Genomic DNA, 18,214 nt, shown 5'->3' on the forward strand with positions numbered 1-18,214 from the left:
TCACTGCTATGCCCACAGACATCACTGTGGGCACAGCCAAAAAAATAAATAAAATGAAATGAAAACTGAGATCCATGGCTCCAAAATTCAACTAACCAGGTTATTTCGGTGACCTCCTAAACACTAACCTGACAGTCAAGAGACCCAAGGTTCTAACTGAAGCTCTATCAGCTTAAGATCTTGGAAAAAGTTAAAAAAAAAAAAAAAAAATAACAACAAAAAAACAAAACCTGAATGGGGGGAAAATATCTGACTAGGATGTCATTAAGAAGCCACCATACCAGGAAGAAAGGAGTGTAAGCTGAAAATAACTGAGAAATCAAAACCATTTCACAATTATATCTTGAAGAACTTACAAGACTCTTCCACAAACTAGTTATATTTGTAAATTTTTCAGTAACATTATAAAATACTTAATCCATTTTTCTAACACAATTTTTAAAATATCCTATTACCATTTGTGTCTTAATAGGCTATAATGTGAGCTAGCAAATCCTTTATACCAGTGCTCTGAAAGAAGATTATTTTTCTATCACACTGCTAGTCAAAAACCATATTTTTGTAGCATTTAACCATCAGAACCTTAATTTTTTTCTTTATTCATAAGACAAAATTTCTAGTCCACTAAACTTTTCAGCTTGGCTGCTCATATGATGAGCCCCTCCCAACAACATAGGGAAAACACACATAGCAACCGGCTTTATTAATTTAGATTTGACACATCTACAATAATATCACAGCTGGAATTACTGACCAGGAGCCAAAATAGTCAGAAAGTCTCCGGCAAGCTTGAAGTCCCTGTCTGGCTCTGGATCTTATCTTCACTGACAGATTGGGGTGGGAGTGGGGGATTTATTCTCTCTCTCAGAAAAGAACTGCAAATTGATAGGCTTGTTCATGAGCCAGGTGTACATACATATCTTGTGATGTGATTGTTACCTGCACATGTCCATGGTCCTTCCTGTTTGACTTGTACTCTTTTCTAATCCATACCTTAGCCCAAATACCTTTTAGAAAATTGAACATATCAGAGTTCCCGTCGTGGCTCCATGGTTAACGGATCCGACTAGGAACCATGAGGCTGTGGGTTCGATCCCTGGCCTTGCTCGGCGGGTTAAGGATCCGGTGTTGCCGTAAGCTGTGGTGTAGGTCGCAGCCACGGCTCAGATCTGGCGTTGCTGTGGCTCTGGCATAGGCCGTCAGCTATAGCTCCAATTAGCCTGGGAACCTCCATATGACACCAGTACGGCCCTAGAAAAGACAAAAAAACAAAAACAAAAACAAAAAATTGAACATATCTATATGAAGCCCCTCCAATCTTTTCCAGAGTAAATCAGAATCACATCTTCTACTAGTGCCAGGCTTGAGTTAACATGCTATGTAAAGAAAATGAGCAAAATATCTAGAGCTTGAAGCTTCTCAGCTGAATGATCAGCACCCACTACCTCATAGCATTTATAATGACTGTACTTGGGCATTTTTTTTTTTTTTTTTTTACTGTCTATCTTGTGCACTAAGCTCAAAGAGGTCAGGAATCATGTTTGTCTTATTCATTACTGGATTCCCATAGAAAGTTACCAGGATGTGCTAGGCACTGTCCTAGGCACTACAATGCAGCAGTTAATAAACAGACAAAAATCCTGGCTCTCTTGGAGCTTACTGTCTAGCAATCACTCACTGCTTTCTAAAATGAGATGCTAGGGTAGGGGCCCAGAGAAATATCTGCAGATGTCTGTCAATTTGATTAAGTAATCTCACTTTTTTTTTTGGCCCCACCTGCCGCATGTGGAAGTTCCAGACCAGGGATCAAACCTGTGCCACAGCAGCAACCCAAGCCGCTACAGTAACAATGCTGGATCCTTAACCCACTGTGCCAGAGAACTCCAGTAATCTCATTTTTAACCAGAATTTCTCAAACAGAAAAGTTTGAGAATTTGAAAAGCTACTAGTTTCAACCTTTAAGAATATATATTTTTAAGTTTATTTTTATGAAATTTCCAGAATAGGCAAATCTAGGGAGACAAAAAATCAACAAGTGGTTGCCTAGGGCTGGGGGAGGGAAGAGGTACCGGGAGAAATGTGGAGTGACAACTAGCTGGGTACAAGATTTTTTTTTTTTTTTTAGGGTGATGAAGATGTTCTAAAATTGACTATGGTGATGGTTACAAAACTTTGGGAACATGTTACTGAGAACCACTGAACTGTATACTTTATGTGGGTAGATTGTATGCTACATGAATTATATCTCAATAAAGCTGTTATACTGAAAAAAAGAAAAAAAATGGGAATTTCCCTTGCAGCACAGCAGGTTAAGGATCAAAGGAATTTGTATGGATGAGGAAGAACATTCTAACCTAATGGGCCTCCATTTCCTTGGAGGGTTTTAGGGGATGGAGGAAAGAGCCAAAGAACAAACGAGGCCAATGAGAAAGAAAGCTAAGGAAGCACTGAGGACTCCACTACAGTGAGAAAGAATAATTCCACGGAGATTACTTCTATAGGCAATCTTCCTGTAGGAACAGAAAATCATGGGTGAACTTATTCCAAGAGTAGGACTGGCAGGGCAAGTACAACACAAAGACAAAGGGCAAGAGGATTGCCTAGAAATCTCTGGTAAACACAGTAAGCTTGCTATAGTATTTTTTAAATTCAGTCCTTTGTGTGCATATGACTTATTTTTTCATTTTCCTAAAGAACAGATGCAATGGGTCAGATTCTATCTCTTGAACCTCTGATGCAGTACTATACACATGCTATGATTCACAATAAGAAACTTAAAACATGAAATCATTAACTCAGACTTAATAAACAAAGTTAACATTTACTAAACATTAACTATGGGCCTAAGCAATATATTAGATGCTTTATATTCATTTTCTTTAATTCTAATAGTTCCACGAGGTAAATAGTATTATCCTTGTGCTAGGAGATAAAAACAAGAGAAAAAAAAGATTAAGAACATTGAATAATCTGCCCAAGGTCACAAGCCTGGTAAAGAATAAGGCCAAGATTTTAGAACAGGTCTGTCAGACCGCCTCAATGCCTAAGCTTTAATACACTGAACCATCTTTTGATCATCAAAAAAGGACTTTCACGGAGTTAAATATATATGACATAATATATGACATTATATGTAAGAAATGATATTTTTATAGCTATCTGGCATTTAATGAATGATATATTGGCTGTAGTAAATATTTTCTTTACTCAAAAAGAGTATTTTGGAGTTCCCGTTGTGGTTCAGTGGTTAATGAATCCGACTAGGAACCATGAGGTTGCGGGTTCGATCCCTGCCCTTGCTCAGTGGGTTAAGGATCCGGCGTTGCCGTGAGCTGTGGTGTAGGTTGCAGACGCAGCTCGGATCCCGTGTTGCTGTGGCTCTGGCGTAGGCCAGCGGCTACAGCTCCAATTAGACCCCTAGCCTGAGAACCTCCATATGCCGTGAGAGCGGCACAAGAAAATGGCAAAAAGACAAAAAAAAAAAGACTTTCACATTGACGCTAATGTCAAAAGGGTTTTATTAATAATCAAATTAAATTGGTAATACATTGGTCACACATGGCAATACGTGGTAATTAATAACCAGATATCTTTGATGTGGCAAAATTTGCAATGAAACACATCTTTTTATTTAATCCCATAACAATTTACCTCTACGTAAAATTTTGAAAATGAAATACTATCTTTTTGATATTTTCTATTGCTTAGGTTTTTTTTATTTATAGTAGTTTACTAAATACACTATACCAAAAGCAGTAAGAAAAGAGTTCATATTAAGACTGAGTGAGGAAGAAAAATATGTTGTTCTGAAGTAATTTAAAACCTACCACTCTGCATAGAAGATGTGCCTGATTGAGGAGCTTTCTCTTGATTCTCCTTCTTTACATCCATTGACTCTTAAAAAGAAAGAGAAATTAGTGAGCAAGACCAAAGACCACAGCAACAGTCTGAAAGAGCACTTAGAAAAATTATAAACTAAAACTATTCTCTAATAGGAGTTAGTTTTAATTTTAAAATTAATATACTCATTTTCTGCATAGGACTTCACTTTCTAAGATACTATGTACCTTATAATTTGCTTATTTGTTTATTGTATGCCTCACTTCACTCAAATGTAAGCTCCAAAAGGGCAGGGATTTATTTATTTTATTTTTATCTCTTTTGTTCACTGCTGTATCCTCAGTACCTGGAACAATCCTGGCATGTAGAACACCCTTGAACATTTGTTAAATGAATAAATGAACAAACCAAAATGAGTTCAGCTGACCTTACAATGTTCAAATTAATGTGCCCCAGAAATAAAGTACATGCTTTTGAAAATTTAAAACAAGCAAGCTAGAATACAATGCGGTTCAATGGACTAGGCAGAGGTTTTCTCTGGTCCAGGCTAAGGAGCTCAAATAGCACTGTACCACAGGACTTCACCAAATCTAAGACATCATTTATTACATATTTATTACAGTATACATCTCTTAAAGGACTCATTAAAAAATAATCATAGGAGTTCCCATTGTTGCCCACTGGTTAAGGACCTGATGTAGTCTCCATAAGAATGCAGGTTCGATCCCTGGCCTTGCTCAGTGGGTTAAGGACCCAGCATTGCTGCAGCTGCAACATAGGTCACTATTGCAGCTAGGATCCAGTGTTGCTGTGGCTGTGGCGTAGGCCTCAGTTGCAGCTCTGATTCCACCCCTAGCCTAGGAACTTCCACATGCTGCAAGTATGGCTGTAATAAGAAAATAATAATAATAATAATAATAATAATAATATGCTGAAAAAATTAACCATAATTGCTTAGTAGTCAGTGTTCTCATTTTCACCATTGTTTTAAATGACCCAAATAAAGTCCATACGGAACAATGTTGAATATATTTCTTAAATCTCTTTTGATCTATAGGCTCCTCCACCTCCTCCCCCCGCCCCCATATTTTGGCTGCCCGTAGCATATGGAGCTCCCCGGCCTGGGATCAGATCCGAGCCACAGTTGCAATGTAAGCCGCAGCTGTGGCAACACTGGATCTTTAACCCACTGTGCCAGGTTGGGGATCAAACTGGAGTCCCAGGGCTCTAAGACTGCAGATCCTCGTTGTGCCACAGCAAGAGCTCCTGCCTCCTCTTTTTTTTTCCTGCTTTCCCTAGCAATTTTTTTCTGCTGGTGATACCAACCAGTTCAGAGTTTTCCAGTCTGAATTTTGCTACCTTCTCATGGCGCTGGGTTCTTCTGGTTCTTATATTTTCTCTAAATTGGTATTGCTATTTCAACCCAGAAGAGCTTAATCACATAAAGGTTTGGCTTTTTTAGGAAGAGAAGAAAAGATGACTTCATGGTAGTGTTATGTACCTCTCACAGGAGGTTTCTAATATATCTAGTTCTCTTTTTCTAATATGAGCAGCCACAGATGACAATTGTCTAGATCCACTGCAAAATGGAGGTATTCTAATTTTATCATCCTGTCTTTAGTCAGAAAACTACTACAGAGAGAAACAAACCTCTGCTCTTTAACCATTCAATTACCCTGAAGTACACATTACAAAAGGAAGTCACACTCGATGCTTTACTCTTTTCCTTTATTTTCTAGTTTTCAAAATAATGAATTATATCCCTAGCATTCTCCACAGATGACCAATAAGTTTTGTTTTGCTTTTAGTATCATTATGAATTCATAGACCTAACCACACTTGATGTGTTTCCATCTATTGTTGTTTTACCCTTACTGATGCTTGAACTGCCAAGTGATAAGCTTCTTAAAAGAATCTATGAATGATGCCAGGTGTACCATTTAAGGTAACAGATCTACTTTCTGGTTATGACTGAATGCATCTTCAGTATGTGTGAACACTCCAGAGGTATATGTTGGCTGCTCTTTATTTAAATAATTTGACTAGTACAAAGAAAATACATATTTACTAAATAGTTCTGCAATAATATTTTCTAATAGGAAAAAAAGTGAAATTATAATTGCCTGGTACCTGCTCTAGAGAAGCTAAGAATCTAGTTACAGAGACTATACTAAACTAATACACCTGACAAAAATGGGAAGAGCATAGGACAACATTCAGCATGCAGCCAGAGTAAAAGTCATGAGAGAGGACTTGAACTGGGTTTTGAAGGAAAAAGAGAATTTAGGATGGCAAAATAGAAAAATATATTATGGAAAAGAAAATACAACTTAAAACAGAGTGCAAATGAGTGTGGCATATTCATGGGACAGTGAGAAGACTTCTCACTAGAGGAGGACAGAATGAAACTGGTTTTTTTTTTAGAGCCATACCCTTGGCATATGGAAGTTCCCAGGCTAGGGGCTAAATCGGAGCTGTAGCCACTGGCCTACGCCACAGCCATAGCCACAACCACAGGGGATCTGAGCCACATCTGCAACCTACACCAGAGCTCACAGCAACGCCAGATCCCCAACCCACTGAGCAAGGCCAGAGATCGAACCCAAATCATCATGTATACTAGTCACGGCACCACAATGGGAACGCCTGAATGAAATGTTTTTTAATCACCCATCTTAGAATAAGAAAATCTGGACTCTGATCGTAGCCGTCAGAGATTGTTAAATGACCTGTTCAGTTAACCTCCCTTAGTGTCACCTTTCTTATTTATAAAACTAAGAAGGGAAGACAAAATTACCTTCAATAGCTATTCAGCGCCAAAATTCCAATTCTAAGTACCTAATATCTTCTAAATTTATTTTTAAAAGGCTTTTTTAGAAAACATTCCATCTATCAGAAGATACTCATTCCAAACTAATAACTAAAACTGTTAATCATCTTTAGACAAGTAAATCTTACCTTCATTCACTGTTTGCCCCATGGTATCCCTCTCTGGTGTTTTTTTTCCTACAAGGAGAAAAATCAATTACTGCCTCCTTTTAACACATTTCTAAAAGGTAGTATTATTAGAAATCAGCTATAATGGGATAACATCAAACTAAAAAGCATTTGCACAGTAAAGGAAACTATTAACAAAATGGAGAGGCCACCTACTGAATGGTGAAAGTTTCTGCAAACGATACATCCAATGAGGGGTTAGTACTCAAAATACACAAAGAACTCATACAACTCACAATCAAAAAACAAATAACCCAATTTAAAAAAGGGCAGAGGATCTGCATAGACATTTTTCCAAAGAAGATATACAAATGGCTAACAGGCACATGAAAAGATGTTCAATATCACTTACCACCAGGGAAATGCAAAATCAAAACTTCAATGAGGTTTCATCTCACACCTGTCAGAATGGCTATTACCAAAAAGACACCACATAGCAAGTGTTGGGGAGGATGTGGAGACAAAGGAACCATAGTGCACCGTTGGCGGGAATGTAAATTGGTGCAGCCGCTATGGAAAACTGTATAGAGATTCCTCAAAAAAATTAAAAATAGAACTACTACATGATCCATCAATTCCACTCCTGGGTATTTATCTAAAGAACACAAAAACACTAATTCAAAAAATACACACACCCCTATGTTCACTGTAGTATTATTTATAATAGTCAGCATATGGAAGGAACCTAAGTGCCCATCAACAAATGCATGGATAAAGAAGATGTGGTATATATACACAGCAGCGTATTACTTAGCCATAAAAAAAGAATGAAATCTTACCATCTGAAACAATATGGGTGGACCTAGAGGATATTATGCTAGGTAAATCATACAGAGAAAGATAAATTTCACCTATATGTGGAATCTAAAAAACAAAACAAATGAACAATCATAACAAAACAAAAACAGTCACAGATACAGAGAACAAACAGGTGACTGCCAGAGGGGAATGCTATGGGAGCAAGAGAGAAATAGGTGAAGGAGATTAAAAGGTACAAACCTCCAATTGCAAAATAAATGAGTAAGAGGTATGAAATGTACAGTGTGGGGAATATAGTCAGCAATTATGTAATATCTTTGTATGGTAACAGATCATAACTACACTTATGGTGATCATTTTGAAAGGCGCAGAAATAATGAATTACTATGTTATGTAACAGGAACTAACAGAGTGTTGTAGATCAATTAGACATTAAAAATAAAGAGTAGTTCCCGTCGTGGCGCAGTGGTTAACGAATCCGACTAGGAACCATGAGGTTGCGGGTTCCGTCCCTGCCCTTGCTCAGTGGGTTAACGATCCGGCGTTGCCGTGAGCTGTGGTGTAGGTCGCAGACGCGGCTCGGATCCCGCGTTGCTGTGGCTCTGGCGTAGGCCGGCGGCTACAGCTCCGATTCAACCCCTAGTCTGGGAACCTCCATATGCCGCGGGAGCGGCCCAAGAAATAGCAACAACAACAACAAAAAAGACAAAAGACAAAAAAAAAAGAGAAAGAAACAGGAGTTCCTGTCGTGTCTCAGTGGTTAACAAATACGACTAGGAACCATGACGTTTCGGGTTCAATCCCTGGCCTTGTTCAGTGAGTTAAGGATCCGGCATTGCCGTGAGCTGTGGTGTAGGTTGCAGACGCAGCTTAGATCTCGCGTTGCTGTGGCTGTGGTGTAGGTCGGCAGCTACAGCTCCGATTAGACCCATAGCCTGGGAACCTCCCGGCCCTAGCAATGTCAAAAAGACAGAGAGACAGACAGAAAGACAGAAAAAAAAAAAGACAGACAGACAGACAGAAACAAACAAACAAACAAACTCATAGAAAAAGAGACCAGAGAGCTCCCACAAGAGGATCAGCAGCATCTCTGAAGCACTAAGACACAGGTCTGAACCTAGCCCATCACAGTGAGAGGATCCAGCGTTGCCACAGCTGCGGTGACCTGGATGTGATCCCTGACCCAGGAACTCCATGTGCTCTGGGGTGGCCAAAAAAGAAAAAAAGAGAGAGAAAGAGAGATGGATCAGACTTGTGGTTACTAGGGGTGGAGGGGAGGGGGGGACTGGCTGAAGACGGTCAAAAGGTACAAATAAGATAAATAAATGCTAGGGATGTAATGTACCACATAATAAATATAATCGACACTGCCTATGTTTTATAGCCAAGTTGTTAAGAAAGTAAATTCCAGAGTTCTCATCACAAGAAAAAAATTTTTTCCATTTTTTTTATTTTGTACCTATATGAGATAATGAATGTTCACTAAACTTACTGTGATAATCATTTCTTGATGTATGTACATCAAATTACTATGCTGGGAGTTCCCTGGTGGCCTAGGCATTAAAGATCCGGCATTGTCACTGCTGTGGCTCAGGTCCAAACCCTGGCCTAGGAACTTCCGAATTCCACAGGTGCAGCCAAAAAAAAAAAAAAAAAAATTATGGTGTATGCCTTGAACTTCTACAATGCTGTATGATGCCAATTATATCTCAGTAAAATTAGAAGAAAAAAAACAAAGGTTAAAAAATCAGCTATAGAGTTAGATCATTTAAATCTCTTCCCCTTGAATAAAAATAAGTTGAACAAATTAGCAGTTGCCAGGGGCTGGGAGAAGAGAGACTGGAGTATGACTGCTAGTGAATGGATATGGGTATGAGTAAGGGAGTTCTTTTTTAAGGTCATGAAATGTTCTAGAATTAAGACGGTGGTGATAGTTGCAGACCTCTATGAATACACTATAAACCAATAAACTGTATATTTTAAAAGGGTGAACTTTATGGTTAAATGAATTTAAAAAAGAGCAGACAGTAAGTTGGTAGAGCTAAGATTCAAACTAAAGCCTATCCCAAAAGCCCACTTAAGCCCATGTTACCAAGAGGTGGAAGAACCATGACTAAGTTGATAAAACTTGTGAGAACTAAGAGTCAAGTTTTCTAATAAGATTATTGTTAGAAAGCCTGTATATTTTGAGCTACTAAATGATTCATTAATTCAAACTTTTTCCGCATGTCTCAATATGCCAGGCACTCTACAACAAAGATAAAAAATACACTGACCTTGATCTCTAACAGCTCCGCCTAGTCAGAAATAGGCACATGAACAAAATACAATGAGTGCTATAAAAAAGGTATGTGCATGTATTGAGTTCCCATTGCGGCTCAGAGGGTTAAGAATCCGACTAGTATCCATGAGGATGAGGTTTGATCCCTGACCTCACTCAGTAGGTTAAGAATCCAGTGTTGCTGCAAGCTGCAGTGTAGGTTGAAGATGTGGTTCAGATCAGCATTGCTGTGCCTGTGGTCTACGCTGGCAGCTACAGCTCCAATTGGACCCCTAGCCTGGGAACTTCCCATATGCCACAGGTGCAACCCTAAAAAGAAAAAGGGGAGAAAAAAAAGATATGTACACGGAAATACTGAATATGGCAAAAGGATATCCACCTCTCACTGCTCTATGTGCCTGTACTCAGAACATCAAAGTGTATGTAAGAGAGGGTAATCTGTTATTTAAAGGAAGCCTCTGCAGAATACATTCTTTAAGCCACCCAGAATATCTTCTGCACCTCTGACTCAATAGACTTACACTCAATTATCATCTCCCCAAAATTTGCTCCTTCTAACATTTTTGTTTCTCTTACTAACACCACTACTTTTCCAGGTACTTGGTATGATTGATTGTGTAAGGTTCTCTTATTTCACTCACACATTCAATCAGTGGCAGATATTTGCTCTCTCATTTTCCTTTCCCCTGCCATTAACTGGCTTACAACCTCAATAGCTCCTGCCTGGTCTAATGCCATAGTCACCTGATATTAGTCATTAAGAACACACTAATATCCAAGAGGATGAAGGTTCAATCCCTGGCCTCACTCAGTGGGTTAAAGTATCCGGCATTGCCACAAGTTGTAGCACAAGTTATGAATGTGACTCAGATCTCAAGTTGCTGTGCCTGTGGTATAGGTCAATTCAATCCCTAGCCTGGGAATCTCCATATGCCACAGGTGCGGCCCTAAAAAGACAGAAAAAAAAGTAGAAGGTAAAAACACATGTATAGAAATAATTAAAACCAAATTTTTGAAGACCTAAATAAATAAATCCATGTTCACAAGTTTGATAGTATCTTAAATAAGCATAAAAATGCACTGACAATAAAAGAAAATATTAACAAACTGGATTTAATCATGATTAAATTTTCTGTTTATCCAAAGGCACTATTTAAACAAGATGGAGTAGTACTGGCATAAGGGCAGCCATATGTATCAGTGGAAGAGAACACAGAGCCCTGAAAGGTCCACATAACACTGGGTTAATAGATGTTTCAACAAAGTGTCAAGGTAATTCAGTGGAAAAAGGATAATTTTGGTTTTCTGCTTATTTTTTCAACAAATGGTAGTGGAACAGATCTACATAAAAAAAGAAAAACAACACTTACAATAGACAAAAATTACCTTGAGACAGATCATAAACCTAAATGTAAAGCCCAAAACTATAAAATTTCTAGAGGAGAACACAGAGCTCTTGTGACTTTGAGTTAGGGGATGATTTCTTAGATATGACACAAAAAAGCATAATGCATAAAAGAAAAAACTGATAAACTGCACTTCATCAAAACTAACAACTGCTCTTCAAATGACACTGTTAAGAAAATAAAGATAAACTACAGAATGGGAGAAAATGTTTGCAGAACACGTATCTGATAAAAGATCTGTATCCAGTATATACAAAGAACACTGAGAACTTAATTTTTTTTTTTTTAACAGAGGCACCTGAGACATGGAAGTTCCCAGGTTGTTAACAGTGAAGAAGAATGATTAAAGCAAATGATTTTTAAATTACCACAGTGGACACCATCTAAATTTTGATGAAGTCTTCTAACAACTCACTGAACTTGAACACCATAAAGACTGAAAGGGAAGGCTTATTGAATCACTGACTCATTTCCTAAAGAGTTTGGGTTCTTTTTATATGTTGAAGTCTTTATTTGACGACTATGGACTTCCCAAGAGGATATGTCTGCTCAGTGGGGCTGAATGACTATGATAATTGAAAAGGAAACCTGCCACTGTGAAGAATTCAAATCATACATAAAAATGAAAACCAAAATTCCACTGTAAGTGTATACATAAGTCTCTATAGGATTATTTGAGTAAAAGATTATTAGCACGGAGAGAAACATAGGACATATACTAGGCTGGGGGGTTTTTTCTTGCTTTTTAGGGCTGTACCTGCGGCACATGGAAGTTCTCAGGCTAGGGGTCGAATGGGAGCTGCAGCTGCCAACCTACAGCAATGCCAGATCCCTAATTGGAGCTGTGTGTGCAATCTACCTACTCCACAGCTCACCGCAATGCTGGATCCTTAACCCACTGAGCAAGGCCAGGGGTCGAACCTGCATCCTCATGCATACTAGTAGAGCTCATAACCCACTGAGCCACAATGAACTCCTATGCTAGACTGTTAATAAGGCTCACCTGGGAGGGTAAAGATGATGGGGGGGCTAGTTATAAGTACATTTTACTTGATATAATTCTATCTGTATAAAATTTTGCATAACCTTGCATAAAGTAATGCAAAAATATTTTGGTGATCCTCCTTTTTTGCATCACAGGGTGGAGAGATTTTAGGTACCTTTATTTTCTTCCTTATATTTTTATGTATGATTGAATTCTTCACAGTGATATGTATTAAATAATCAGAGAAAGTTATTTTCATGGGGGGTATACTCTGATAGTTTTTTAAAACAATCTCTAAGAGTTGTTACATTACTATGAAGCTCTCTATATGCAACACTGGCCTATCACCTAAGTTTTAACAAATAATATGGTTACCATGATGGTTATTGGTAGCCATAACAATTACATAGAAATGTTATTTTCTAGTGTTTCAAGTCACTATAAATTATTTCATCTCCCGGAGTCTTGGTTTTCTCATGTGTAATTTAAGACTAATAGCATCTATGCTTTGTTTTGCAGTGTTGTCATGAAATTAATGAGACAGTGTAGGCAGAGCACTTAGCAGAGTATCCTGAACAACTGGAAGCTCAGACTGTTTTCTTTACCACCCCATCTGTCCTCACTGAAACTCCCCAATATAAGTGAGTTTTACCATTAACACATTAATTATGTTATAAAATGCAACGATATTCCTACTTTGATCCCTAAGCATTACTATTTATTCTCTTCCAAAGTATAGATAAAAGGGTGCTGTTTTGGAGTTCCCTTTGTGGCTCAGCAGTAACGAGCCTGACTGGTATCTATGAGGATGCAGGTTCAATCCCTGGCCTCACTCAGTGGGTTAAGGATCCGGGGTTGCCATAAGCTGTGGTGTAGGTTACAGATGCGGCTCAGATCCTGAGTTGCTATGGCTGTGGTATAGGCCAGCAGCTGTAGCTCTGATTCAGCCCCTAGCCTGGGAACTTCTATATGCTGCAAATGTGGCCTTAAAAAAAAAAAGGAAGGTGCTGTTTAAAGAAAGAAATGCTCCTAAATTAAGCAGCTATATATATTAGTAATTACCCAGACATATAATTACTAAACAAACCAGCCATCATCTAACAACTCATACTATCAGAAAACCTATATATTCTAGCTAAAGCCAAAAGAAACTTGATGTCACCCAAAATGGATGACTTTCAGGTATTTATTCATGAATACATTATTTTCTTTAGGGTTGGTAAGTACTGAAAAGAGCCTTTGGTCCTTTGTGAACCAAAGTGACCTTTGTGGACTCCTAGAAACTGTAGTAGTTTTTTCCTTCTTTTTCACACAGTACAGGAAGTTCCTATTGTCGCACAGCGGGTAACGAACCTGACTAGTATCCTGAGGATGCAGGTTTGATCCCTGGCCTCACTCAGTGGGTTAAGGATCCGGCATTGCCATGAGCTGTGGTGTAGGTCATAGACATGGCTCGGATGTGGTGTTGCTGCGGTATTGCTGTGGCTGTGGCTGTGGCAGGCAGCTATAGCTCCAATTAGACCCCTAGCCTGGGAACTTCCATATGCCATGGGTGTGGCCATTAAAAACAAACTAGAGCACAGGTAAGTAAAAGGGGGGGGGGAACATCTACAATTCCATCATCAAACAATACCTACTCTTAACCATCTGGTGTATATCCTTTCAATTTTTAAAAATCACATATGTAAATCCATATACAATACACATTTGAACCACTTTTAAATGTACATTTAACCAATTCCATACATCAATAATCTCAAATGAAATTCTACCATTATAAATTCACAAAGCCAATATTTTTAGCTAAAATGAAAACTGGACAATAATAAATGCCTTTTAACAGTTCATGACTTAAGGAAAAACTCCACTAGCTCAAGATTAGCAAAACAGAACAAAAGTTACTGCTTATTTTGCAATCTAAGATGTGGATGAGGAGTTCCCTTGTGGCACAGTGGGTTAAGGATCTGATGTTGTCCCTGAAGCAGCTCAGGTCGCTGCTGTGATGTGGGTTTGATCCCTGACCCTGGAATTTCTACATGCTGCTGGCACAGCCAAATAATAATAATAATAATTAATAAATCAAAAATAGATGAAAACTCATTTCCTAGGATTTGGGGTAATTGTAGAGTTTATCACTGTATTTATCATTATTTTTTTATAATATTTGATCTCATCAATACTTTCCACCATTTTCTTTATAGTTGTTATATAATATACCATACCATTTCTTAAAAGAATTAGCAGTTCCTACAAAAATACACTTATAATAGGGTGAGAGGGTTTTTTTAATTAAAAAGAACGAATAAAAATGTACTACTTGGGAGTTCCTGCTGTGGCACAGCAAGACCAACAACGTCTCTGGAGCACTGGGTCTCTGGAGCACTGGGACGCAGGTTCCATCCCCCGCTCAGCACAGCGGGTTAAAGGATCCTGAGCTGCAACTCAGATCTGATCCCTGGCCTTGGAACTCCACATACTGTGGGGTAGCCAAAAAAAGTACTAATTGGAAAAAATTCAGTATTCAACTGGAATGATTAATTTCTTTCTGGCCTACATAAGTCTCATTTCAATATAAAAGTATATACAAATTGAACAGGAAAGATAGACACCTTCTTAGGACTGAATACTAGGAGAAATGTGTACAGATTCATATGTAAAGGAATACTGGCTAATTTAGACAGGAAGCATCTTTGACTATAATTTGAGAAAACATAAAAGTTCTATTGTTCCTCTTAAAATGCCCCAGCATTATACTGTAATGCACCTATGTCTTTCAGTCACCATAGAAGGAAATAGATTATACAAGTCAAAGGACTACACCATGATCTGTTGATAAATGCTGGATAGTATCAATTCATAGTTAAATCTTCAGAATGCCTCAAATAAAGATATACTGCAGAGTTAAGAACATAACTAACTATATGACTTACACAGCAGATATGCACACAGCACAGCTGTTATCTTTCTGGAATGTATTAGAAGCCTGACTTTCTTTTAGAAATAAACCTCCACAGAGGTTGTCCACAGAGCAAACTGCAGAAAAGCTTAACTTTGCTCTCAATATACTTTGAACTGACTCAGCACTTTTAAGAAAAACTCAAATAAGACCCCCAAAGTAGTTCTCCATGTTACATGGGACAGAAAATTTTCATGAGGAAAGAAAAACTAAAAGCTTTGTTTTTATTTTTATTTTTATTTTTTTGTCTTTTTAGGGCCGCACCCACAGCCTATCGAGGTTCCCAGGCCAGAGGTCTAATAGGAGCTGTTGCCACTGGCCTAAGCCAGAGCCACAGCAACGCCAGATCTGAGCCACGTCTTCGACCTACACCACAGCTCACGGCAACACCAGATCCTGAACCCACTGAGCGAGGCCAGGGATTGAACCTGCAACCTCATGGTTCCTAGTCGGATTCATTTCCACTGCACTACAACAGGAACTCCCTTTGTTTTATTTTTGCCAGCACTAAGAGAAGTTGTTTCATTAAATGCATGTAAGGAGCAATTCAGCTGCATAAAAATATCAAAAATTCAAATATGAGCCCCCTCCCCAAAAAGTACTAGGTTATGGTCTCTGACATTTCCCTTACCAAAAGAGCAGTTACACACTAAATCTAGCAGTTGTATCCAGCAGGCTTTGCACAGATAGATAGCCTGGGATCTTCTACAAAACCATTTGTTTTGCAGATTGTATCTTATGATAGAATTAAGAGCTGATAAGAGATCAACAAATGCTTTGAAAGTCTTGCATTGTTTTAAACCATTTTCCTCAATACAATTAAACAATGTAAAACAGTGATTAATAGTAAAATTATTAAACATAAAACTCCTATTGCTCTTATCTGATTCTGGAGAAAATTTTACAAGTTTTTTGAAAAAGACAGTTTTAAAGGACTGTTTAGCAAGTTAATGCATCTATAATTCTAAGATTACAGGGCTCTTTCATTATTTGTTGTTTTTTTTTTTTCTTTTTGCCTTTCCATTGTGCTTTGTTTTGAAGATGAGGTAATATATCTTGAGTCTCTAATTAGAGACTACTACTACCTGAAGAGTTAATAAGGGGTAATATTTTGACAAGGACAGGAACTAAACGAGTCTGACTAGCAAGAAATTTCCCAGGGCCCTTTTCAACTTTAGGCCATTATAGGCAGATGTTATAAAATGGATAGAATTACAGAATCTCAACCAGAGTATAAAAATAAACAAAATACGGATGCTAAGCTGAAAAAATAAATCTGTTCCCTCATCGACAGCAAGGCTGACGGAAGTCCCATAGGTGGGAATAACGTCCAAACTTAGGCATTCATTATTACACTTGTTCACTTAACCTCCCATTTACAGATACTAAATCCATTTATTGAAAAAGTGACCTTAAATTGAGACATCAAATTTTTATCAGTGTAGAAAAATCTTCAACTATACTATATATTTACCAGACTAACCTTTTCCTGAAGAGCAGGGTTTTGATAATAAATATAATGATAATACTCATAATACAAAGAGTTGCTGAGCTACCTCACTTTCTGCAATCCAGCCTATATCTTCCCTCTTCTCCTGTAACTGTTTTCCAAGGCCCCAATTACCTGCTAGACATCAAACCCCCTATTTCAGTGTTATAGTCCTACTTCTCCTTCATACTTTAAGAACCCTCTGTGATAGATCAGTCAACCCTCATCCCAGACACCTCTCCAGTCTGAGCCTCATTTGTTATTCCCTGGTTGTAACACATGAGGATAATGGATAAAAAGATATAGATAAATCTACCTCTTTTAACCCTCTGTGTCTACTTCCTCCCTCTTGCCTAGCCATTGATCTTCTCTAGTCACTCAGTCTCTTCCTCTAGATTCTACAAATTTTACAGTCTAGAAGCTCATTCTATTCCAGAGCTCACGCAACATCCCTACATGGATGACTCATTCAGTATCTCTAGTCCCAATCTCTCTCCAAAAATTTAGTCTAGCCAAGTGAACATCAGTCTGAATACCTCACAACCATCTCAAACAATACCTGTTTTTAAAAATCAGGGATTCGGAGTTCCCGTCGTGGCGCAGTGGTTAACGAATCCGACTAGGAACCATGAGGTTGCGGGTTCGGTCCCTGCCCTTGCTCAGTGGGGTAACGATCCGGCGGTGCCGTAAGCTGCGGTGTAGGTTGCAGATGCGGCTCAGATCCCGCGTTGCTGTGGCTCTGGTGTAGGCCGGAGGCTACAGCTCCGATTCGACCCCGAGCCTGGGAAACTCCATATGTCGCGGAAGCGGCCCTAGAAATGGCAAAAAGACAAAAAAAAAAAAAAAAATCAGGGATTCCCATTGTGGCTCATCAGAAATGAACCTAACTTGTATCCATGAGGATGTGGGTTCAATCCCTGGCCTTGCTCAGTGGGTTAAGGATCCAGCATTGGGCAAGCTTGGATTTGGTGTGGGTATGGCTGTGGTATAGGCTGGCAGCTGCAGCTCTGATTAGACCCCTAGCCCAGAACTTCCATGTGCTGCAAGCGCAGCCTTAAAAAGAAAAAAAAAAAAAAAAAGTAAGAGTTGTCACTAATTGAGCTCTCGAAAAAATGTCTGGCACCCTACCAAGGCCTTTATATTCATTTTTCTTCTTTTTTTTTTTTTTGCCTTTTCTAGGGCCACTCCCATGGCATATGGAGGTTCCCAGGCTAGGGATCTAATCGGAGTTGTAGCCACGGCCTATGCCAGAGCCACAGCAACGCCACATCTGAGCCATGTCTGCAACCTACACCACAGCTCACAGCAACGCTGGATCCTTAACCCACTGAGCGAGGCCAGGGGTCAAACCCGCATCCTCATGGATACTAGTTGGGTTCGTTAACTGCTGAGCCATGATGGGAATGCCTAAACGTCCATTTGAGAGTTAAAGATATTAAAGCTCAAAGACCTGCAAAATATCACTCAGCTAGACTTAAATCTTGGTTCATGAATGCTAAAC

General features: G+C 38.8%; 1 protein-coding gene across 2 annotated transcripts in view; it reads right to left on the minus strand.

The window, feature by feature from the left end:
- The window catches only part of SCML2 (Scm polycomb group protein like 2), a 105,054-nt gene that overhangs the window by 77,290 nt on the left and 9,550 nt on the right, over positions 1 to 18,214 (minus strand). For both annotated transcript variants that reach the window (XM_047765381.1, XM_047765382.1), the window contains exons 2-3: positions 6,799 to 6,846; positions 3,828 to 3,896 (exon numbers count right to left, since the gene is read on the minus strand). In XM_047765381.1, coding sequence (XP_047621337.1) covers positions 3,828 to 3,896; positions 6,799 to 6,820 — 91 coding nt within the window. In that variant the 5' untranslated portion in view covers positions 6,821 to 6,846. The remainder of the gene's footprint in view (positions 1 to 3,827; positions 3,897 to 6,798; positions 6,847 to 18,214) is intronic.

Source organism: Phacochoerus africanus, chromosome X (genome assembly GCF_016906955.1).
Source record: "Phacochoerus africanus isolate WHEZ1 chromosome X, ROS_Pafr_v1, whole genome shotgun sequence".
In the NCBI taxonomy this organism is placed as follows: Eukaryota; Metazoa; Chordata; class Mammalia; order Artiodactyla; family Suidae; genus Phacochoerus; species Phacochoerus africanus.